Source organism: Bubalus bubalis, chromosome 13 (genome assembly GCF_019923935.1).
Source record: "Bubalus bubalis isolate 160015118507 breed Murrah chromosome 13, NDDB_SH_1, whole genome shotgun sequence".
NCBI lineage: Eukaryota > Metazoa > Chordata > Mammalia > Artiodactyla > Bovidae > Bubalus > Bubalus bubalis.
In genome coordinates, this window is record NC_059169.1 from 8,281,657 (window position 1) to 8,307,180 (window position 25,524).

At 44.6% G+C, this 25,524-nt stretch overlaps 1 protein-coding gene across 3 annotated transcripts in view; it reads right to left on the bottom strand.

The window, feature by feature from the left end:
* TPP2 (tripeptidyl peptidase 2) overlaps positions 1–24,854 on the bottom strand; it is a 58,983-nt gene extending 34,129 nt beyond the window's left edge. For 2 of the 3 annotated variants that reach the window (XM_006042240.4, XM_025262603.3), the window contains exons 1-9: positions 24,588–24,854; positions 17,282–17,410; positions 11,528–11,623; positions 9,859–9,963; positions 6,721–6,845; positions 5,871–6,034; positions 4,024–4,178; positions 3,288–3,364; positions 885–1,012 (exon numbers count right to left, since the gene is read on the bottom strand). In XM_006042240.4, the coding sequence (XP_006042302.2) occupies positions 885–1,012; positions 3,288–3,364; positions 4,024–4,178; positions 5,871–6,034; positions 6,721–6,845; positions 9,859–9,963; positions 11,528–11,623; positions 17,282–17,410; positions 24,588–24,752 (1,144 nt within the window). In that variant the 5' untranslated portion in view covers positions 24,753–24,854. The remainder of the gene's footprint in view (positions 1–884; positions 1,013–3,287; positions 3,365–4,023; positions 4,179–5,870; positions 6,035–6,720; positions 6,846–9,858; positions 9,964–11,527; positions 11,624–17,281; positions 17,411–24,587) is intronic. The other variant, XM_006042241.4, reaches the window with a different exon arrangement.
* Between the last annotated feature and the right edge of the window lie 670 nt (positions 24,855–25,524).

Genomic DNA, 25,524 nt, shown 5'->3' on the forward strand with positions numbered 1-25,524 from the left:
CTTTTCTCAGTAACAAAGCTCCCTTCCTCTACCTCTAGGTCTTCCTGCATGCTCCAAGAGAAACTAAAGGAGGAAACTCTGCTATAAATACACAGCAGTACACTATAAATAAAAAGTGAAGCAAGTGTCTTCATTTATGCTGCTCACTTAGCCTGGAAAGCCCTTCTCCTGCTTCTGTTTACCTACTGAAATCCTTTTCTCATACTTCTTCCAGAAAGCCCTGCCCAGATCCTCAAATCAGAGGGAACAGCACTTTTGTGATCCCACAGCCTGATCTGGGACTGCAAGGAGATCCAACCAGTACATCCTAAAGGAAATCAACCCTGAATATTCATTGGAAGGACTGATGCTGAAGCTGAAGTGCCAGGACTTTGGCCATCTGATGTGAAGAACTGACTCATCAGAAAAGACCCTGATGATGGGAAAGACAGAAGGCAGGAGGTGAAGGGGGCGACAGAGGATGATGAGATGGTTGGATGGCATCACCGACTCAATGAGTTGGAGCAAGCTCCGGGAGATAGTGAAGGACAGGGAAGCCTGGCATGGTGCAGTCCATGGGGTCACAAAGAATTGGACATGACTTAGCAACTAAACAACAACAGGCCTGATCTATACTTCCGCTATCCGTGATCTGTACCTCCATGCTTACTCCAGTCTGCTGGAGATGAAATTCTACATCAGTGGGTCCCTACTAGAGTTCACTTTCCTGAGGGTCTATTATAGGCTCACAGTGTCCTGTGTGTAGGAGAGATACGATTAACACTGGATGGACTAAATCTTTTTGTCTGCTTGTTTTTAAGTTTTATTTCTTTTTTATTTTATTTTATTTTTAAACTTTACAAAATCGTATTAGTTTTGCCAAATATATAACACTGGAAACTCACCTATCACACTGGACGTGGTTCCTCCCGGACACCCGACTGTAGACAGGCAGGGGCCGTTATTCCCGGCACTTGAGACATAAATTATATTGTGCTTCCACACAGCTTCACTGATTACTTCACATATTCTCCTGAAAGAGGGAGAGGATTCAATTGAACACACGAACTGTCCACTTTTCAGGAAATGGATTACTGTAATGTGAAAATATTTTCAAACATGGTTTATATAAAACAAACAAACAAACAAACAAAAAACCAAAACATGGGTTGCGAGCAGCAGCAGCAGAACGGTGGTCACAGGTCAGGAGGGGTGCTTAGAATCACTTGGGGACATTCTCACACTGCAAGTGCCCTGCTTCTACTCACAAAGTGTTTATAAAACTAAAATACATTCAAACTCGAGGTCAGGTAAATTCCGTCATGTGCGCCATTAGCGGAGCACGACAGAGCCATGTCCGGAGACATACCCCAGTCGGGTTTCAGTGGAGGGAGTTAGGAGGCCCCATTTTTACTGGGGAATGTGCCAAAAACAAAACTGTATATATGTGGGGAAAATAAACTGCCAAGGGGCCAAAAGCAAAGACTGCAACGTTAGCAGAGACTGGGTCAGGGGCCACAGGGGTCCACTCCCCCCCGACATGAAGTATGGAGAACCAACTCCTCACACAGCTGTGACAAGCAAAGGTGAATGGGGAAATAAGGCACTAGGGAGAGATTTAACATATAAGAGATCTGGTTAGAGCTTGACAGCAAGGAAGAAAAATACACTGGTAGTCATTACAGGAGGTAAAGTTAGACCACAAGGAAAAAAAATGAGGTCGATGTAAAAAAGGTTAAGGGCCAGGGATACTCCAAAATCATAAAAGTGAAGGAAAAAGCACATTAGAGTAAGAAGACTATAGAAGGAGGAAGGTCCCAGGAGAGAAAGATATACACTGCGGTAATGGAGACACGGAAGCAGATCCTTCCTTCTCCCTCCTGCGAGGTTACGGTCACGACTGATGCTGACAGCGTGCTCGCCACCAGGTCTGGAAATGAGCATGTGTCTCACAAGGAACCACGTACCAGTCAGCTGAGGAGATTATGGGTTTTAAAACTTTTCTTAAATCAACATGTAGTAGAACCGACCTTCTCTTCAGTGCGTAGTTCTGAGACTGCACATATGTACAGACTGTGAAACCACCACCGTTAAGTACAGGAATGGTTTCAGCGCCACATTAAGCCATCTCCCGGGGTTATCGGGCCATCTGCAGGTACAGGGCCCCTTCCCAGGTGCTCACGGATCGTTCTGGAGCCCTGCCACTGTTCATGTCACCTAAACACAATCCTGAGACACACAGCCACTGAAATCGGCTCTTTTCATCTAGCAAAAGTATTTATGATGCACCCATGAAAACTCAGTCACTGATGACAGCCAACTACAGGCTCTAGTTTGGTGACATTTGCGTTTCGGCAGAACTCTGTCACAGAGCTGCAGAAAATGCACAATGGGTGTATCTGGATGGGGTGGTGGGAGGAAACTCTCCAGATAGGGTCACTGTCAAGTTAGCGCTATGAAGACAGAAAGGCTGAGGTAACATGAGGTCAAGGCTAAGCCAGAGGCTCCTGGAAGACCCTTACAGCACAGGGAAGGGAGCAGGGCAGTGAGACCCATCGATGGACAACGGTGAACACACCTGTCTCGGTTTTGCTGGAAAAGCAAAGGCCATGGGAGAAGAGGAGGCTTGTTATTAGTTAGTTTTAAAGCTAGTGGATACTTGAGCAGGTCTAAGAGTAAAGAGAGCCAGGAAAGGAGCGAGTTGATGCTGGAAGGCATCTCTGCGGGCGGAGGGGACCAGAGCCGCTCTTCATCCCAGGCACACCCCATGAGAGAAGAAGGGACGGCAGCTGGTGGGGTCAGGTGGGTCACAGGAGGGCCCGGAGTCCCCTCTGAGCGCTTTTATCTGCTCTGGGAAAGAAAGCAGCGAGGACGCCAGCTGAGGACTGACGGGGAGGTCGCCGGGAGTCCCCAAGGAGAACGTGTGCAACGGCCGTCCAGGAGGGAAGGGCACGCACTGTGACCAGAGACAGAGCTGACCGCACACCCACGGCTCGTGGCCCCCGAGCATGCCGCCAGGGTGGCCTCCGCAGAGCCAGCAGCTGAGGGGCGCCGTCACCGCAGGACCCGCAGTGCACACCCGAGGCCTGGCTGCCTGTGGATGGGGGTCCGAGGGGCCGTCGGGTCCACCGGCCAGGAGGGGACACCAGCGTCAAAGACGTGACTGTGGACCAAGGGCCTCAGGGACGCACAGGATCCACCCAGGTCTGCTCTTCTTCAGTTGTGATGTTCGATCCAGTTATACAGAAATGCTCACTGCTCTCTATTAGCTGAGCCTCCACGGCTGACGAGTGGCAAAGAATACTCACCCGGAATTTGGCCAGTGAGTCGCTTCTCCGTAGCTGTAGTTGACAAGATCACATTTATGATTTATAACCTCTATCATCTATTAAAAAAAGAAAGAGTCCAGCTTAGGCAGCCATTTATAAAAACAGAAAAGCTAGCACAAAAAAGGCATCCTACAGTTCCGTAACCAATCATATTCCAATTCATACCTAGATTCATAAGTTACTGCCAGACATATGGCTGACGAACTTAAAAAAAGGTGTGTGTGTGTGTGTTTGGGGGTGGTGGTGATACACAGCACAGGAAGTAGTCAATAAAAAACAAACCAGCATCTGCAGAATTGAGTTGGAGAAACGAAGGAGGTCTCTTTAAAGTCTAAATTCACTCAAGTGAAACAGAATTCATATGTTAAAGTGAAATGAAGAATAAATTCTTACACTGATGGAGCAGGCTGGCTGAGATGTCTTCCTGTCTTTTTTCATGCTTTTAAAAGTATCTCAAAGTAGTTTGCTAAGGGATTTACTACAAGTGAGAGGTATAATGTAACCAATGTTTTCATATTTCCCCAAATCCCTTTAACCCAAATAATTTCTAATAAAAATGTTTAAATGAGTTAGGCATTTTGGGCTTTTGCAAATAAAGTCCTATACACTGAATACAGTGCCATGTATTTTTGGTAAAGCAAGAGCAGCTTGCTAATCAAAGTATCCACGACCGTGAACCATCAGTCCTGGACACCAGCAGCTCAGGAGCACTCACAGCTCTGATGAGGCCTGTGCCTGTCTCCATCGTGCTTAGTCTCGTGTCTCCAATCTTGATGGAAAGAATCTGAGCACCGGGAGCTACGCCATTCCGCTCAGGTTCTTCGGGAAAATGCCCGGCAGCTATACTAGCTACGTGTGTTCCGTGGGCTCCTAGAGGCAAAAAGGGGAGAAAACAAGGAAACCCTCAGAGGCTCAAAGTTTTAACCGCGAAATTCAATCTGCGTAGTAGTAATCAGAATAAAAACACGGTTATCTTAACGTGTAAGGGGTATTATTTCTTCTGTCTCTTAACAATAATTCACAAAAAGTGACTGTGATTTATATACGCTATTCTGCCATCCTGGATTCTACGCTGTTAAGTCACAAAGGTGAGAAAGTATTCGCACACATGTAACTGACAAAGAGCTTATATCTAGAACATAATCTTTCCAAAAAAAAAAGAACCCAAATGAAAAATGGGTAAAGAGCGTTTGAAAAACATTTCCCAAGGGGATGACCAAATGGCAAATAAACATATGAAAAGATGAGTCACCTGGGAGATGCAAAGGAAGGCCACAGGGAGCCACACCTTGCTGAAGAGCTGAGGCTGAGGGTGGCCGCCGTGGGCGGGGCCGTGCACTCTCGCGCTGCGGCGGGTGTGACTCTCCTCTGCTACTGCCGAGGGGAGCTCGGAGGGTCTTCAATACTGTATGGCCCTACCACACCCAACCAGCTCTCCCAGACATGGGTTCCAATTAAAACAAAAACCAACTTCTACACAGACCTGTACACACTTGTTCAAACAACCCAAATGTGTATCAGGAGGTGAATGGATAAATAAACCATGGTGGACGCACATGATCAAACACTCCTTGACAATAAGGAACAAGCCACTTATAATCACAACATGGATTCAACCCAAGGGCAGGCAAAAACAAACTGTCTTTTTTTAATTCCATTTATATAAAATTCTATCAAATGTACAGTAATCAAGGGTGGACAGAAAGCCATTCAGCAGCTACCAGAGGACATGAGTGGAGACAACGGGATTATAAAGGAAGAATAAGCCAGCCTTTGAGGCTGGTGGTGATGGAGATGTTATTTTGGTTGTGGGGATGGTTCCCTGGGTGTGTGCACACATCAGAACTCACCACATTATGAGTGTGTAGTGTGTGCAGTTTCCTGTACCTGAGCTATGCCTCTACGGGCAGGGGGAGCTGGGTATCTCACTTCACCCTCCTCACTCCCTCCCAGAAGTAAGCACTGCCCTGCAGCTGGTGCACACCTTCTTCGCACCTATATTTTTATATTTTTACCACACACACCCATAAACAATTTTCACACAAATTTTTTTAATATCAGTATTATTTTTTTCAGTAAAATTTATGTATCTGAGATTTATACATATAGTTATATGCAGATTTATTATGATTACTATATAACATATTCCACAGGATGAATAACATAATTTATAAAAAACACACAAATTTCAAGAAAGTTTGTAACTTTTTTGAAATTACACAGAAAGCTGTGTTAAGGATCCTTTTACCTGATCCTTCACACTCATGGGTGAATTTTCAAGAGTTAGTATTTGGAGGTGAAATTATTGTTCATAGAATGAACTATGTTTACATTATTTTTTGTAGCTGGACCATGCTCACACTCCTGGAATGGAGCCTACATGGTTTTGGCCTTAAAAAAAAAACAATACCTTTCCAGGAAATCAAATCACATCAGTGACTCCAGACCTAGTTCTGTCGTAGGGATTGGTCAATTCTCCTTCAGGCTGTTTTTGGGTAGAGGAATTTATCCTCCCGGTACTTTGCACGTTCATCTCTAGTTAGCAAACCTGAGACAGAATACCTCCACTGGTCACTATGGAGAGCAGGTTCCCATCGTCGTATATGTTAACAGAGTAATTCAGCATCTCAGCAGCGCCGAAGGAGCCATACTCCTGGGCCTCTTTGTAGTTTCTCAGAACAGTCGATTTGCTCAGATCCCCATCTTCACTCGAATCAATGCAGGCTCTGGAAAAGGAGAATTAAGAGCAGGTAATGCAATTTATCTTCTTTTTCTACCTTTCTAAAAATCATACAATACTGTTTCTCGAGGATCTTCTCACCACACTATCTCTGTTTACCAGCACAAACGTGGCAGCTTCCTCTGTCACAGAGGCCTCAGTAAAGACTGGGTAAGGTGACTTAAGCAACCAGCCCTTAAATGAAGTCACGCACAAGGGTCTCTAGGAACTGTCCTTCACAGACTTCCAGGAAGAAAACCACCCACCCGCTTAAGGAATCAGACCAAATCTAGGTCTCTGGTGGTAAATCTTTATCCCACTTTCCTCCTCTGCCCTTAAAACATTTATAGTAGATACTCTTGCCAGACCATCCTGCACTTACTTTCCAAACTGCCCAGCTTCAATCAGGAACATTTCTATCATCAACCTGCTGTTGTCTATTTAATGACTGCTGTCTGGTTAAGGGGGTAAGATTCTCTAAGAAGGTAAGAGTCCGCTTTCATGCCTAAAATACTAAGAAGTTTAAGAGGCTTTATCCAAAACTACTCAAAAGCCAACCCGGCTCTCGAGGAGCTTTGCTTAGAGATATTAATGTCTTGTAAACCAAATCTCTGGGTAGTTTGAGGGCTTAATGTTCTTCAGAGCAGGCAAGACCATGTTTAAATGAAGATGTATAAAATCCACATGGCTTACCTCCAGGTCTCACCATCAAACCACACCAAGCAGTCGTACACAGGGCCAGGATCACTGTACTTTTTCTCAAAAGAGTTTAGCAATTCCACTTGACTGTGAAGCTCCTCCTTGATTAATTTATTTGCCTAATCAATTAGAACACGTGCTAATGTTAGCATTTTGTGCTCTTGGCAAGTGATATTAACAGACAACCAAAGACAATGTGACCCAGCAGTAAAGTCATTTTACCCTGGAAAAGTATAAGAAGATTTTCCTTTTATATCTGTACAATTTGAAATTCAATTTAGTGGCAGATTATCAATTAAAATATTAAATAAAAAAAATCCTTCACTTACTATCATAGTCAGTCCCTCACTACACCTGCTTTGGGAAAGACACGGTGCTATGTGGCGGGGACCTCACTTGGCCAAGGGTGTTAGTCACATACCTGTAACTGCATGATTCAGTTCCAAAAGCAACACTAAAATTGCTACATGTTAGTTTATCTACCTTTAGATTTTTATATCCAGGAACATTTACATTTCAAATCTGTTTCTTAAGAACCCAAATAAATAACAGGAATTATGAATAGTCTCGCCTCTGTTGAATTTGCTGAGTTAAATACATACTGTATTTTGACCAAGTACATATAAACTGCTATTCAATCATTCTGAGCTATAAAAATGGAAAATTTGTATGCTTCAATCTAAGCACTTTAAAAAAAGTACTGTATGAGATGGTCCTACATTCGCCTGACTAGTCCAGGTGAATAAAAACTTAGATTTCACATGTTCCCAAAATCTTAAGTTATGCTTCATTTTTTCCTTATTCAATATATTCAATGTTTACTCCTCCTCAAGGAAAAAGACAATTATATAAACATTTTTGGCATACAAAATAAAATGGCTAATTAAATTCAGATCCCTCTTCTATAGTTAGTACTCTATATGTAGTACCTGAAATACTACATTTCATGTCTCCAACGGGAGGTTGAAGAACCAAAAGTGATCTAACCAAAAATTATACAGCTGTTAAAAATGAACACAGATAAAGTAGATAAAAGTGTGTGTGTGTAGATCTATATAGGCTGGTGGGCCTTGACCTGACCTGCATGTTAATGAAAGCTCCTGACAAGTTTTTAAAATATCTGCCTCCTCTGTAAGGTTCTGATTTATTTCCTCTTTAGGACACAAACATGGAATTTTTAAAGCTCCTCACGTGATCCTACCAGGGAGCCAGGGTTCAGAATCACCGATACAATCCCATTTCTGATTAAGAAATGCATGTCCTAGAAGCCTAAGTAGACGTTTCCTCCAAAAAAGACACACATGTGGCCAACAGGCACAGGAAAAGATGTTCAATGTCACTTATTATTAGAGAAATGCAAATCAAAACTACCATGAAGCCATCACTTCATGTTGGTCAGAATGGCCATTCTCAAAAAGTCTACAAATAATAAATGCTGGAGAGGGTGTGGAGAAAGGGAATCCACCTACACTGTTGGTGGGAAAGGTAAATTGGTACAGCCACTATGCTTCAAAAACAGTATGGGGATTCCTTAGAAAACTAAAAATAGAGTTACCACATGATTCAGCAATCCCACTCCAGGGCATATACTTGGAAAAGATAAAAACTCCAATTCGAAAGATAACATGCACCCCAGTATACACAGCAGCATTGTTTACAACAGCCAAACAAGGAAGCAACCTACATGTCCATCAACAGGTGGCTGGATAAACAAAATGTGGCACATATATAAATATATATATATATATATATACACATACACACACACACGCACACACACATGATGGAGTATTACTCAGCCATAAAAAGAACAAAATAATGTCATCTGCAGCAACACGGATGGATATAGAGATTATCATACTAAATGAAGTAAATCAGAAGGAGAAAGACAAATACCATAATATCATTTATATGTGGAATCTAAAAAAGAATGACACAAATGAACTTACTGAACTGATAGAAAAGACCCACAGACACAAAACAAATTATGGTTACCAGAGGGGGGAGGGAGGGGAAGGGATAAGTTAGGAATGTGAGCGTAACAGATACACACTACTACATATTAAATAGATAAACAAAGACCTACTGTATAGCACAGGGAATTATATTCAATATCTTGTAATAATCTATAATGGAAAAGAATCTGAAAAAGAATATATATATATATGTATGTATAACTGAATCACTTTACTGTACACCTAAAACACTGTATATCAACTACACTTTGATTAAAAAATTCATTTAAAAAGTGGCATGCATTAACAGAAAAATTCAGAAGGACAAACATCAAGTTGCTGCTAGCATCCCTGGGTGGTGACCTTCCAGAGACTTTGACCTGCTAACCGTTACATACCTCTGGTGCTCCAGTTTCTGCAATAGCACTTACTGCTTTCATAATAAATTGAGACGCTATTTTCATCTCATAGACTGATTTACAAAACATGCAACGGCAAGAATGTAGAAGAATGGGAACTCTCGTACACTTCCTATGCAATTGGTACGGTCACTTTATAACCCACCGGAAGACCGGCCCAAGAACTTCCAAAACAGGATTTTTTCATCCTGGCCCAAAACTGGAAACGAAGCAAGGATCAATCTGTAGAATGGACACATACATTGTGGTCCAGCCCTCACAGAGTAACGAGAGTGAACTACTCCAACACCCCGCACTGGAGGATCGTACGGAAAACATCAGATGAAAGCGGTGACGCGTAAAAGGACAGACACCGTATGATTCCATTTTACAAAATCCAAAACGGGTGAAGTCACTCGACAGTGTCAGCCATCAAGGATGGTGGCTGCTTCTGGGTGGAGGCGGCGGTGAGCAGCCAGAGGCATGAGAGGCGCTGGGGTGCTGTGCGCTCGGGGTGCTCCCTTTGTGATGATCATGACATCACACCTAGGATGTGCACACTTTTCCGTGCGGGCATTCTATGTTCATTAAGAACTTTTAAACATTCAACTGATATATAAATTGATTTCAGGACAAATGAGGAAAGGAAAATAAGTAAAATTAGACAAGTTAAAACATGGGGGAGAAAACAAACTTGGGAGAAAAGTCTGTGCATTCTCTAAGAACTGTTAATTCTCCAAGAACACGGTAATGTTTAAATAAAAGCGACTAGCACCAACTTGAGAAGGACAGTTGTTGGCAACGTCGAACTCTTCCTGCTTCCGACAGGCCTCCGCGAGGGCTACTCTGTGGACAGGGTCCCAGATTTTTTCCTTCCGTTCTTTCTGCAAAGACAGAGAAATGGCCTTCCAATGAGGTGGACTAATATGCAGGTAAACTGAGACAGGAATTTAAGAGTTGCTATTAGCTGTGATGCTATACAATGCTCATACAGAGGTTAAAAAAAAATCATTTATAATCAAGTTGATAAAGCAATGAATCGATCAGTTATAAAAAACTTAATTACTTAATTCACCATGCCTAGACTCTAAAAGCCCAAGTTTACCAAGGCACAACCAGATGTTATTTTTATACATCATAGGCCCCCATTTAAATCCTTTTCCAAGAATAGATAATACCATGTCAGGTAACAGCCTGAAATACCATCATCTGAGGAAAAAGAAATGCCTTCAGCCAAGAGCAAGCAGAAGACAGGGTAAGCCTGCAGCTACACTCTGGTGGACTTCCTGTCTCCCACCTCCCTGGCCTGTTCTTTTTTCCCACCCTCGTTGACTTGATGGTGTTCTTTGCTGCTGAAACTGGTCTTCCCGCCATCCCGAGTGTCTTGAACCACAGTGCCTCCCAGTGGAAGTCAGCTAGTTAAAGAAAGCCTCTCCAGTAAAAGAATCAACTCCACTGGACTAAAAGAGGTGATCTGCTTGAACCTAATCCATACCTGAACGTGGCTGATTAAATGTAATATAATGCATAAAAATACTGTGCGTTTCAGCCTGAAATATTAAAACAAAATAGTATCTAATAGAAGTTGAGTTACGTGAAATTTATTTTCTGATTTTTTTTTTTTTTCAGAATGACTGGAATCTGCCAAGTAAAGACTTATATGTAAAATACTGAGTAACTTCTTACTGGCTCACTGACCCCTGGAGAAGCAAATCACAACCCTAGACTACATGGCCCATGGGTCTCACCCTGAAGGCCCAACTTGCAAGGATCACATCTTGTTTTACTACTTTAAAATCTTACATAAAATTAAAACTTCACTTCCTTAGTCATACTAACCACATTTCAAGTTCTCAATAGCTACTTGTGGCTCGTGGCTCCTATAATGGATGGATAATGAACATTTCAAACGCTCCCGTAATGACCGAAAGGTCAACTGTGCTGTTATAAAGCAGGCTCCATCTCACTGGTTTTACAATTCTTAGCTCTCCAAAAACAGACTATGTTTCCCGTCCTTCAGCTGCATTAGGTCTGAGTTACTTCCTTCCCTAGTACTGAATCATCACTAACTGGGATCAAGAAAGCAAGGCAAAGACTAGGAAAATGGGATAAATTACCAGAGAAATGACAGGAACAGGAATAAATAAGGCAGTCTAGGCTTTAAACTGATTGTCCAATGAAAGCATATCCCTTTTCCCATAAAAACACAAATACACAAAATGTGAATAAAATTTCAAGGTATTCAGATTCCCTAAACTTATCCATGTATCCCAGATTAGGAAACACAAATGGGTAACATTTCACCGGATACCATCTTTCTTGAAGCAGATATCATTTCAAAGTCTCCAGATCCCCTTAATAATCATCAGGTTAGTGAGAGCTAAGGAAGTCTCTTTCTTCAGTCTGAATAGAAACTGAAGAAGTCATCGATACCAGATTGTCTGTTACCTGAATTCTTTCCTTGAGAGCCTTTGGATAGAAATCGTAGCCATTTTTTATGCCAATGTGATATCTGCCTGAGGGATTTGTCCAGGTCACAGGAATCTATGGGAAAAAAGAACATTTCTCATTCACTAAATGCTTCCCAATTCCAATGGTACAGTCCTGGGGGAAAAATCTATCCTTGGGGCTCAACTTCGAGCAGGCCGCCTTAGAGCGTATCTTTAATACTCTAAGTTGCCATTTAACATATCTCTGGCTCCTTTTGTCTCAATAGTGAGATAGCTTAACTAGAGTACTTTCATTTACACAATGCTTTACAGTTTACGCAGGGCTATCAACATCACATTAAACCGCTAAGACATTCAGTTCCCAAGCGCTCAGGACAGCTCACTCCCCCATCACCCAACTGCCCATCAACCAGGGGAGGGAAGCAACTTACAGAACCTCTCCACCCTCAGACGTTCCGCTAAGAAAAAGAACTTCACTCTCCTCCAAGATACTATAGGGATGGGCCCAGAGTCTATAAAAAGAGCTCTTTGTGTTCTTAAGAAAAAAGCTCTATAAAATCATGATAATTACATACAACATCTTATAATAGTCTTTCCTGCTCTCTCAAAGTATTTAAAAATAACACTTCAAGCTTTTAATTTACATAAAATACAAAGAGCATGCCCAGTTTACAAATGGAGAAAGCAAAGAAGCAAAGAGAAATTAAACTTCTGGCCCAAACAGGAGGGTTGAAAAGAAAGCTGGAATCTAGTTCTATCAAGAGACAAAAACCTGGTGTAAAGGATACAGAATTTAAAGCCAGACAAACCTGGCTATGGCCCGGACTCTGCTCCTCACCAGGCGGGAGCCACGGGCTTCCACTTCCTCATGTGCAAAAGGAAGAAAATCATCTTTACTTCACAATTCCCATGAATAAGAATTTGTGTGAACATCAACCAACTTTAACTGTCAATTAAGACCATGGGGACCCTTCACATTCTATCATCTCAGGACCCATGATCACTAAAAACAGCTTTTAAAGGTGTACAGGTTATGAAGCTGAACTATCAACCACCAAAAGCTGCGGACTGACTCACAATCCTCACTTGTGCAGGATCTCTACTCGACTCGGATCCTCAAGTCCCTCTTCATCAGATTATTCCCCAGGAAGGAAGCCTGTGGAGGAAATTTTCTCACAACTAAATAGAGGAAGACAATTGTGCACAGAACTTCCAAGATCTACTGACCTTCAAAAGCCTGCACATACTGTAAAGCAATTATCCTTCAATTAAAAAGAAATTTTTAAAAAAGTCTGCACATCAGTCATCATTTCTGAACCAATGACGTCTAGAGTTTGTGAAATTTTAAATATGCTGGCATACAAATTAGCACTTTTCATTCAAAACTGACCAGCCTTCTTTAGATAATAGAGATTCTTATTCTTGAAACGCCCGTGACACACAATAATAACGTGTTGCAACAATAAAAGAGCAAGCGGTCACAAGCCTGTTTAATCATAGGTGTCCCACCACCCAGGTGGCTTTGTTCCCATATGCTACTGACAACTCCTTTGTGCAGAGATTACGAAAAGCTGTGAAATGCCAAAGGATTAAATGAAATAACCCATCAAAGTAACTGCAAAATAATCAGGTGTTGAGACAATCACAATCACTTAAACTATGTATGTAATACAATAAAAATAATTGAGTAGACATAATTTGTGTTGAAGTAAAGCAAGACTAAATTCTGCAGGGACCATGAACCAGATATTTCTCAAACTGCTACCATGCATTTTCTTCACAGTACATGTGGACTAGTTACAAAAATGTAACATAAAAAAAAAATAAGAAAATAAAAATTATGCATAATCACGGTTCTACTAGTTAACCTTCCCCATGTTAAAGCTAGCTGTTGTTTGTTGTTCAGTTGCTCAATTGAGTCCTACTCTTTGCGCCCCATCGACTGCAGCACGCCAGGCCTCCCTGTCCATCACCGTCTCCTGGAGCTTGCTCAGACTCATGTCCATTGAGTCAGCGATGCCATCCAACCACCTCGTCTTCTGTCATTCCCTTTCCTCCTGCCCTCAGTCTTTCCCAGCATCAGGGTCTTTTCAAATGAGTGGGCTCTTCACATCAGGTGGCCAAAGTATTGGAGCTTCAGTTTCAGCATCAATCCTTCCAGTGAATATTCAGGGTTGATTTCCTTTAGGATTGACTGGTTTGATCTCCTTGCAAACCAAGGGACTCTCAAGAATCTTCTCCAACACCACAGTTCAAAAGCATCAGTTCTTCTGTGCTCAGCTACCTTTACTCTGAGGCCATTAGAGAATATGTCATTTTACATATTTGAGTATTCCATACGAATGAAGTTATTTTGGATCTCTCTTAAAAATCAAAGCGCTTTATTTATTTTTTACCATTTTAAGCTGCTCTCTTTAAAAGAGTTTTAATTACATAGTAACTAACAATGTGATAAGACTGATTTTCAAACAAGAAACAGAATTTCTTTAATTACTAATTACACCTCATTTTACTGACTCTTTTAAAGAAAGGCTGTTTAATGAATTAAAGGTTTTCTCAATGAGACAATTGTCACCGTGAGTTGTTGACGTTCCATGCAAGAAAATTATGTTGAGTTTTTTGCCTCAACAGTACTTCAGACTTGTCAGACTCACGGTCGGGGTGGACACAGGGACCCTCTCCCTTCAGTTGTCACTGCACCTAAATTCGATGTGAAGTGTGGCTGAGGCATTCACGGTCTCTGAACTAGCCTAAACTAGGCTAAAAAGTGATGATTTGAAAAATGACTTCAAGTTAAATGAGGCAGAACTTTAAAAGGTCCTGTGATTCCTTCCAAATGCTGCTAAAAGTAGAATAAGGAAAAGGAAAAAAACAAAAACCCTAAAGACAAAGAATGGGCAATGAGGCTTTAGAAGCCAAAAGTCACCACGTTTTGAAGGCTGCAAAGTAAAAGCCAGCACTGAAAATTGGTGGGCCAACTATGGACTTTTAACACATGTGGTGGGACGAGTGGGTGTTCAGATGGAAAAAAAGAATATAGGGACTCCTATTTTAAAACAAAGTGTTAAATCAATTCCAGGTGAATTCTAGAACAAACAAGAAAAATGATGGATGCTTTTAGAAAATAAAAATGGGAGAATATCCTGATTTCAGGTCAGGAAGGGTTTCTTTTTTTTTTTCTTTGCTATCAAATACAATTTAAAAAAAATGAAAGCAGGTGATCATATTTACTCAAGACCTTTACAGTTTCTTTGCTTGTCCTTCATTTCTGCTGCCCCATGTTTTCCTTTGAAAAGTCTTTTTTTTAAAACTATTTTTAAAAAGTGTATCTGCTGGCTATAAACACTCTTACTTTTACTTTATCTGGGAATGTCTTTATTTCACCCTCTTCCCCTGAACATATTTTCACTGCATATAGAATCTGGGATCGACAGATCCTTTCTTTCTGCACTGGAAAAATGTCGCACCACACCTTTCGGGCCCCTGGGGTTCTGATGAGAAGGCCGAAGTCAATCAAGTATCCTTCCCATCTATATAGCAGGTCACTTTTTCCCAGCTATTTTTGGCAATCTGATTGGATGTTTCTGGGAATGAATCCCTTTCAGTTTATCCTATTTGGGGTTCACTCAGCTTCTCGAATTAGCAGGTTGATATCTTTGCCAAACTTGGGAGAACCTCTCCCCCAGTTTTTTTTTTCCAGCAGCACACCCCTTTCCCCTCTTTTTGTAGGGTCTGATGATGCAAATATCTGACCATTCATTACTGACCTACAAGTTCCTCAAGCTAAGTTCGTTACTTCCCAGTGTTTCTCTTCGTTATTCAGAATGGTTATTTTCTATTGGTTGATCTTAAGTTCGCTCAGACTCTTCTGTCATCTGCTTTCTGCTACTGCATCCTTCCAGTGATGTTGTCTTAAAAAAAGTTTCACCTATCATAAAAATATTTATTTCAGTTCTAAAATATCCATCTGAGTGTTTTTTACAGCCTATACATCTTTTGCCGAGTCTGGTAGTTACTGCTGTGTTACGGATTACCACAAACGTTGTGATTTAAAAGAACACACATTTCCTGTCTCACACATTCTGTCAGTCAGCAGCTGGGCTGGATCCTCCACTTGGCTTCAACTGAAGTGCTGGCCAGGGCCCTACTCTCATCTTCGGCTGGTCTGGTGGCAGGTTTGGGGGTGTTCGTTTCCCTTTGGTCTGTGAGGTTAAGGGCCGGTGCTTCTCACTCATTGTCAGCTGGAGGAAGGATTTCGTAAGACACAAAAAGCCCTAACCAGAAAGGCAAAGGGCTGATTTCCAACTACAAAAGATTTGATGTCCTACGCATGAAGAGACATCGCCTGGAAGGTGAAAATACGAGCACAGAGTGGGAAAAGACACCCGAAACATATGTGACCCAAGGACAGGTCACCCCACACACGAGGAAGAAAGCGACAGACAACTCAGGACTCAAAACCCTCAGCAAAGGCAGCGGAGGGGCACTTCGCAAAAGAGAAGATCCAGACGCCTAAGCGACACATGAGAAGGGGCTTGATCTTAATAGTCGTCAGAGAAACACAAATTAAAACTACAAAGTGATACAGCTAAATTCTAAGCTATTCGCAAAAATTAAAAAGCCTGAAAACATCAACTGGTAGCAGCGCAGCTACTAAAAGGCCTACAAATTGCTGGTGGAAACGTATTTTAGTACACCCAGCTGAAAAAGCTGGTAAAGGTGTACCACCCAGGAAAGGTGTCTCTCTCTGACTCAGCAATTCCACTCCCAGGCACGTATCCTAGAGCTCCCTGCACATGGGTGCGCAGAGTATGTCTGCAAGAACGTTTTCTCAAGAACCGTGACAGTCCCAAAGCGGAAACAACTGTTCCCAGCAGAAGGGACACCCCGTGGTACAACCATGTCCCAGAGACAGCAATGAGACCGAACACATCACTGCCCCACGCGAATCAGGGCTCAATCTCATGAATCTCATAAACACCCAGGAACAGAGGACACGAAATGACATGGAAGTCAGGCCATTCATATCAAGCCCACAAACAGGCAAAACTAACAACAGATCCCATGAATCCGCACAGAGGTGGTAAAACCATAAAGGAAAGCAAAGAACTGATTTCACAAAAGCCAAAATACATTGTGATCTGGAGAACACAGTGAAGTCCTGAGGCAAGGCTCTGCCTTATCCATAGCAGGCAAAGCGGTGTTCACTTAAACTACTCATTCAACTGTGCATATGTGCCTTGTCACTTTTCTTTTTGCCTGTACAATTAATCATGAAAGGCGTATGCTTCTATTCACTTTTTTGCTTTTATCTGTTCCCCTAACTACTACTGGCCGTAAGTAACCGACCACCAGCTACTCAAGATGGCTTAGCAATAGCATCCTTAGAGAATGAGAGGACAAGCATCCTCAAAGCACCTGACCGGCAGCTGATCTTACACTGGCGGAAGAATTAGACATCAACCATCGGCAGTCTATGTGCTATTTGGAAGAAGCAGAATTAGAATATAAGTTATTTAACCAGAGCACAGTTAAGTCAAAGAAACTTGAAGACTTTACTGTGTTGCTTTCCTGATGCACAGAAGCCGTAAACGTTTGTTGCTTGAAAGCATGATGTCTCGGGGTGATCTGTGACACAGCAACAGGTAACCAACATCACCCCACGGAATGGAAGGTAAAAACATAAGATGCTTTGAGGTGACAGCACAAAAAAATAGAGAGAAAAATTCAGTGAAAAGATAAAAGCTCCAACCTTGAGCACCCTTCCTGAAAGACCAACGATTTCACCGTCCTTTGGCTCCACCACCGTGGCCGTGTTCACGTCGCCGCTTCCTGTGGTGTCGATGATATCGATGATTTTCGGTTTCCCATCAGTTGTAACCTAAAGATTAAGAGACCATTAAAACATGAATTATAGAATCCAGTTTTTATTCTGAAAGCAATGCCAACCCCCAAATGTGTGTGTGTGTGTGTGTACACGTCCCCATACATAAAATATCTTATAAAACCTGCATTCATTTAAAAAAGGGAACTGAATGGTTTTAAGACAAAAGCTTGACAAATACTCTCAAGAAAACGTAGTCATATATTCAGGTAAATACTTCCTGAGCACTTAGCATAGGCCACACTCCACTAGGTGTACAGTACAGAAAATTCTTGACCTCAAAGACTTTGTGTTATATGGACTCAATAAACCAAGAAATATATAACATGTCAGTCGGTAATCACTACAACCAAGAAAATCAAGCAGGGAAAGGAGACAGGTGGTATGGGGCATTCAGTGCTAATGAGGCTGCTCAAGAAAGGTCTCGTTGAGAACGCTAACATTTTTGAAGAGAGATCTGAAGGTGGTGAGTTTGGGGCTGGATGAGTACAAAGCTTGAAGGGAAAAACACTTACTAACATTTCATTACTGGAGGCCACACTAGCACCCCAACTTCTTAAGTCAGGTTCAGACTCACCGCTCACACTTGCCCCCTCCCCAGGCCTTGCCAGCCCAGGAAGCCAACACCCACTCGGGTGCCCAAGCCAGAAACGCAGGAAGGCCTTCTCGGCCTCTCTAGTTTAGTGCTCAGAGCCAGCTTCCCGAGGTCCTTCATCCTACCTGTGAAGTGCGGTTCAGACCCACCTTCTCTGGATGTCCACACGGGCATCCTGAGCTTCTCCACCACCGTCACCTCCTGCCTTCCGAATGGGATGCCGCCCCCGGGAGGCCCTCCAGGATCAACAGGCGCACCCTCCCGACGCCGACCACTTGGCCTCCTTCCCACTTGTCGGCCATGGCCGCCACCTTCCTGCACCAGGGCCTTCTGCTGAGAACTGTTTGTCCCTTCAGTTGTTCACAGGGTCCTGGTCTCGTCTCAGGCACCCCGTTTTCTAGAGAATGTTGCCCCTTCACAGAGACGTCCCTGCTGGCCTGGTCTAAGCGCTCGTCACCCTAAACCCAATCATTCCTCCTCACGGTACCGTGGGGCCTTTGCAGAACTCCACTCGCTTTGTCATCATGGCTGGGACTCTTCCCCGATTGGCACTAGTGGAAGGGAGGCTGCACCGGGGCAAGGGCCGTGTTTGTTTTATTCCCCAAATTACTCCAAACCCAGCAGCGTCTGTCAGGCACATGAGGTTCCTGGCTTGTTGGACAGCCTGACATTCCTTACTCGGCGTTAAGATGGATTTTCCTCAGCTGCGGGGTGGCCTCCAATTGCTGCAGCCCACGGTAACACTGAACACCCCACCGCCCTTATCGGGGGGACCCTTCTGGGGCTCTTTCTGGGCTAGCTTTGCCAAGGGGATTTGTCACATTCAAGAGACCTGTTGAGTGAGCAGTGGGAATCAGGTCCGGAGGCCTGAAAAAGATAGAAAACAGAAGACCCCTGCCCTCACAAGAGAAAGAGGAACAGACAGCCAGTGGGAATCTGCTGGATGAGGCAGGGAGCTCAAAGTCGGCGCTGTGTGCCCACGAAGGGTAGGAGGTGGGAGGGACGTTCGAGAGGGGACCCACGTGTGCCCGTGGCTGACTCATGCTCATGCGTGGCAGACACCAACACAACGCTGGAAAGCAATTAGCCTCCAATTAAAAACAAATTAATTAAAAGAGAGAAACAGGAATGTAAAAAAAAAAATGCCTACAGGGTGCCAAGAGCCCAGCCCGCAGATTCCCCCTGCACCCAAGAATTCACCCTCTTTGAGCTGAAGTGCAGGGTCCATTCCTAGGAGTCTTTCCGGCCACACCCCCGCCACACACACACCCACCACTGCAGGGTCCTCAGAATCTGCAGTTACGGTGCACCGGAGAGGAGGAGCGGGGAGCTCACGCTTTTTTCTTTACAAGGGAAAATTAGGAGGTGGCTGGTGGACCTCAGATCTCACTTCAATCATCGACCAACCAGGGGCTGAGAGTTCTGTCGGGGGCTGCGGTGCTGTTATTTTTAGGTGATAGAATTCTTAAACTAGGTGATTATTTCTCGGGGGCTGTCTATATTAGGAATAAGTATTCTAATACACTCAGAAGGCTCCAAATCATAATTAAAAGTCACGGCAGAAATCATATCCAACCCCGACAAGATTATGATAAGACTTAAATCAGACACTGATTTTGATGGGACTGGCTAAGTATCTTCAAACATGAAATGAAAATGTAGGAATGAAGAATCTAACAGGATAAAAACAGAAACCACTAGGAGGAAGTGCAAAGTCTCCTATAAAACTAGCTAGGATCATGTGTTAAGACCACACACAAATAATCCATTTTAAAACGTTTTCCAAATAAGTGTGTGATTCGAAAGCTGCATCATAGCACTAAGAATACAAACCATTTGTCTTCATTTTCTCATTCAAAAAAAGCAAACAATATCAGTGCCTTGAGATCAAGAATCGTAAGAGATCACTAACAAGTCCGACACAGATCCTTCTCATTAGAGATCTCATTCATCAGTGTGAGAGCAAAGGAAGAGAGCCTGACAGGATTTCGTGCTTTATTCAGCATCTGCTACTGCGATCAGCTTTACTCACTAGGACCTCTCTCTTACCCATGAAATAATTCTCTCCCTTCATCATTAGGTGAAGGGACCTACTCCACTACAGAGAAGATGCAAGAGGGAATTTAAGGGTAGGAAGGTTTTAGAAAGGCAAACCGGCTGAGAGTTCTGCAAGGAGCTCGAGGAGGAGGAGAGGAAACTGCACTGCTAACCTGAGACCGCTGTCCCTCTACTGTGAGGACTGGATGGTCACAGGGGACTGAAGACACAGCCACTGTGACGAGAGCAAAGGTGATAAGCCCTGAGAATGGAGTGGGAGACTGAGAGATGCTTCCTGGGCGATGCTGACAGAACAGAACAGAACTTGCCCAAAGGCTCTTCCCCAACATCAAGAACCTCAGCTACTTTTTATCTCCAGTGAAACACTTATTGTGGCAAAGTTGGCGAGGGTTTACAGATCAGAATCAGAGTGGGAAGTTCGCCAATTTTTCTGCACAAACTGCAGTAAAGGAGCAAGCGCTCACTTGAAATTTCAGGGACAATACTGAAAACACTCCTGTGAGCAAAGCATGGTTATGTTGCAAACAAACACTATGAAATGACTCTTGTTCTAAGAACACAGTGATAAAATGAGTAAGACAGGCTTTGCTTTCGGAAAGCTTACAATCCAGCTGGAAAGACAAATGAGACAAGAGAACAGTGACATAGGACAATGAATAATAAAGGTGAAGGACAGTGTCCAGGAAGGCACATAAGAACACACAACCCAGCTCGGAGGAAATCAGGAAAGGCAAACTTAAAACTGGCAGCACCTACTATTAGTAACCAAGTATTCATCTATGATAATTTCTTCACTGTACTCTATCTTGTTGTTATTCTTGAGTCGCTAAGTTGTGTCTGACCATGATCCCATAGTAGCCCGCTGGCTTCTGTCCATGGATTTCTCCAGGCAAGAATATTGAAGTAAGTTGCCATTTCCTCCTCCAGGGGAGGACCCAGAGATCTAACTCGGGTCTGCTGCATCGGCAGGTGGATTCTTCACCACTGAGTCACAAGGGAAGCCCCCTCTATTACATTTTAGTGAATACAAAATTAGAAAGACATTTACAGGACTACTTGTAACCTCTGTCCCCAAATTATATATTTTTTTTCCCCATGAGGAAATTACAGATATTATCACACATATACATTTTTTTTCCCCCATTCAACACAAGCACATTTCACAGAAAATGAATCTGGATAGGTGCTTTTGAGGAATTTTAACTTAACCAGGAAAAAGGTATGAAAAGCAAGAGACTAAAATGAAATGCTAAGTGCTACAGGAGGATATGAATAAACCGCTATGAGAGCAAAGAGGGAAAAGGAACTGTCAGCAGGGACCAGGGCCTATCCCTCTTTGAAGTCCCAGGTCCTGACACAGCGGTTGGCATGTACACAAAACTACACAATACATGCAGTGGGAGATGGCTGAAGCAAATCAGCAGATATCCCCAAAGGTAACAGGTGAGGGCCCAGCCGGGTGTTATGGGATTAAATAGGCCTTTACAGGTGCCTGTAGAAGGCCTGCGGGCAGATTAAACCCCATGTGTAGCAGCATGTGCTTGGGAAAGACCTGGAAGATCTGGGAAAGGGGTGGAGTGTTGTTGGCGGAAGCCCAGGATCAGGGACCTGGGACAGAAGTGCTGAGACGCGAACCAAGGTTACGCAAGGAGCCGGAATCAGGTGGCGATGGCCCAGTGCAAAGTTCAGGACTGGGGGTTTTCATGCAGAGACAATTGGGAGGCCCAAATAGGTCAGTTTGATATTAAGCAAGGGTGTGATGGCGGGGTTTTTTCTTATTTTTTAAGTAAGGGTACTCTGGCAATGTGGAGGATGACCAGTGGTGGCCGGGAGGCCCCTGAATTCCAGGTCCTGTCCAAGCTCCGCCGCTCCTCCATGAACTCTGGTCGGCCCACTGATCAATCTCTGTTAACAGTTACAGTCTGCACGACTCCAGCATCTTTTAATGCAAAACCGTAGATGCCTGAATATCTGCTACAGAAAAGACTTAACCACTTATTTAATTATTACTCCTCTCATCCTGCCACCCTCTGCATTTAACAAGCCTACACGCTGTCACAAAAAAGAACTGAACCCGAGGCTATCTCCAAAGAACGGGACTCTCCACCATATTCCTCAAAGTTCTCCTTGCACCTCCAGTCCTCTGCTCAGGCTTCACTGGCTTTTCAAATGTCCAGTTCAAGCGCCTCTTCCTATTTCACTGGCTCCTTCCACTTTATTTCTATCTACCTTCTTACCTTAATGATGCATACCCAGATCTACAAAACACATTTGTTACAGGTAAGGAGGGTAAAAAAAAAATACCTTAAAAATTCACTCATGTTTGCAAGTCACCTTATTGAATTCTTTTTGGATGGCCATGTTTAGGCCAATCTCTCAAAGTTGTTAGAAGGTAAGAGTTAAGTTTTCATTTCCCTTCAAATACACTGTCGTGCAAACATTTATTGTTACATGCACACACCTAAGGGCTTCCCAGGTGGTGCTAGTGGTAAAGAACCTGCTTGCCAGAACAGGAGAGGTAAGAGATGAGGGTTCAATCCCTGGGTCAGGAAGATCTCCTGGAGGAGGGCATGGCAACTCACTCCAATATTCTTGGCTGGAGAATCCCAGGGACGGAGGAGCCTGGCGGGCTACAGTCCATGGGGTCATAAAGAGTTGGACAAAACTGAAGCGACTGAGCACACACACATCTAACACACATTTATCCCTCAGAGAGCTGGTGATTTAAGATCCAGCATAAACTCCCTCAAGGTTATTTAAGTCTTGCTTAAAAACATGAGTTTCTTGAACGCTTTTCTTGAGCTCTTTAAACAGTCACAGGTAACTAATCGTCTCAATTTTCAGAGCAGCGCGGTGGGATGAGAGTCACTGCCTATACTTTATAGAGGGAGGAACGGAATGATGGGATGAGCAGGTCTGGGAGATTCTACAAAAGCGTCTTTTCCCCAGACAGTACTCCTCCAAACTCTTCCGATCCCCTTATTATCCTGACAAAAGAGCCAGTGAACCATGTCCTCCAGCCGTTCTCCTCCCACTTATCCCTATAAAAAGGAAACACACACACCACCCCGGAATGGAAACCATTACTACCCGGGAATAAAGTCTCGAGGAGGTGATGGCTGTCACTGCTGTGAGTCTCCTGAGTAATATTAACACGACTGGACCACTCGAGCACAGGAGGGAAGGCGTCACCTGCTTCTCTTCTGAGGCTCCAGAGCGGCCCGCAGGGCCAGGAGCTTTAAGGGGAGGAAGCAAGATACCCCCAGGGGGGGATTCTCTACAGAGCCGACCTGTTTCCTCTTCCTCTTGAATTACACCCTAACTTCCCAAATGCTATCTCGCTTATAAGAGAACACAATCAAGGATTTGAGAGGGCGGAGGCATGGGTGAGGACGAGAATCCCTCAACTTCAGGGTTTTAAGACATACAGGTGAAGGGCTGACACAGGGGAAGAGATCAGCAACCAGCTACGTTAGACGTCCGAGAGATGGGACCTTGAGCAACGGTGAGGTTCTGCTGACTACTGGGTTTCCCTGCAAGTCTAAGGCTAAATTTACAAAAGCCAAACTTTGAAAACTTTAATCAGAAGGCTTTCAACGGAGATACAACGCTTTAAAAAAATTACCTTTTTCACAAGGGTACCTTGATTCAGCGATTCCAAAGGTGCCTTAGGCCAAACAAAATCATCTTTTAAAAAATCACAAAGTACGTGGTCTTACATTTTGAGGTTGAAAATTAAAAAAAAAAAAAAAGGAAGCATAATTGAACGCACCCTGGAAGAGTTCGGAGGAAAAAAAAAAAAAACCAACAACAAACTCAATCGGCTTCTTCTTTACGTAAAAGCCTAATAAGCCCTGCGTTTCAGCTGACCCTAAACAAGTACACTGCAGAAGAGGGTTTAAAAATAGCACACAGAGAACTACCGGAGGAAACAATTCCGGAAGTTGACTTATCTTCTTGAAACCGGCGGCTTTCGTTGTTTCGAGATTAAAAAAAAAAAAAAAAAAAAAAAACCAAACCATTCCACCTCAAATCAAATCACCCGAACGACAGTGAGAAAAAACAGGGGGGAAAAAAAAAGCCACTTAAAAGTTCTGATTTGCCCCTTCTCTGTAGCCTCCCCACCAGCACCACACCACCTTCCCCAGGATAATAAAATGGTAAATAACGGGTACTGGTCGCTCGGGTCCACGAGGCAGCCGCGGCGGCGGAGGAGGGCGCTGGGCTGGGTAGGAGGGAGCCCGCGGGCCCCGGGGCCTGGCGGCGCCCAGGCTGGAAGGGACTTCCCGGGGGTGGGGGGGTCGATGATCGGCGCCCCGTCCGACCGCGCCGGGCCCCTCCGCTTTGTCTGGGCCGGCATCGGGGCCCAGTCCGGGCGCCCCGGGCCCCGCGCCCCGCGCCTCCCAGCTCAAGATTTCCTCCCGGCACCCGGCTCGCCCTCGGCCGCACAGCAGGGCTCCGAGGCCCGCGTCCCCCCGCCGCCCCCGACCCCTGCGCTGGGGCCCTCGGCGGCAGCCGCACCTGCATGCCCGGGGCCCCGGGGTCGACCCCCGTGTCCAGGACGGCGATGAGCACCCCTCGCCCGTCATACTCCGGATAGCGGCACAGGAAGGCCGCGGCCCCAGTCTCCTTCTTCGGGAGGAGGCCGTGGAAGGGGAAGGGCTCCTCGGTCGCGGCGGTAGCCATGGACGTAGGCTGCAGGGTGGCGGGGAGGCAAACGGCCGGGCTGCGCGCGGACGAGCGGCGGCGCGAGGACAACCCGGGCGGCCACGGGCCTGGGCTAAGAGGGGAGGTGCGGTCGGGGTGGGCGGGGCCAGCCTCCGGCCAATAGCCGAGCCGCCAGGGAGGGCCGGCCAATCCCGCGCCGCTACGTCAGAGCCGACGGCGCCGCTCTCCGGAAGCCGAGCCCGAGAGGTACCAGGGGCCGCAGAGAAGGGGGCGGAGCCTGAGGCGTGGCCGGAGGGCTTAGGGGGCTGGAGCCCCCGGGGGGCCTTAAACCAGAGAGAAGCGCGGGGCGGGGATTTTGTTTTTTTTGTTTTGTTTTGTTTTTTTAGGGGCGGGCCGGCTTCTTAAGCAGAGGGTCCGCGTATCCCCGCCCCACCGGGGGGACAGAGAAGGAAGTGGGGGCTTGCCCTCTGGAGAAGCGGGAAGCCCCCTTCTGACAGTCGATGGTTTCTGATCGTGCAGGTGTGGATGAATGAAACTTTGCGATCAGCTGCGGCGGAACCCTCCGGGTGGACCCGGAGCAAAGGGAGCCCACGCGAGCTCGCTTAAACTCCTTAGGCGTGTCGGATATTGGCGAAAAGCCAGGAGACCAATTTTTTGATTTGGAAGAGTGGGAGTGATTTTTCTGGTTGGGAGCTCTTTGATTTAGTGGTGTTGGGCTGGTGTTCCCCTGTCTCGAAGGTGTGTCCCTTTGAAGGATGGTGGTGGTGGTGGTAGGCACGGGCCAGGGCTG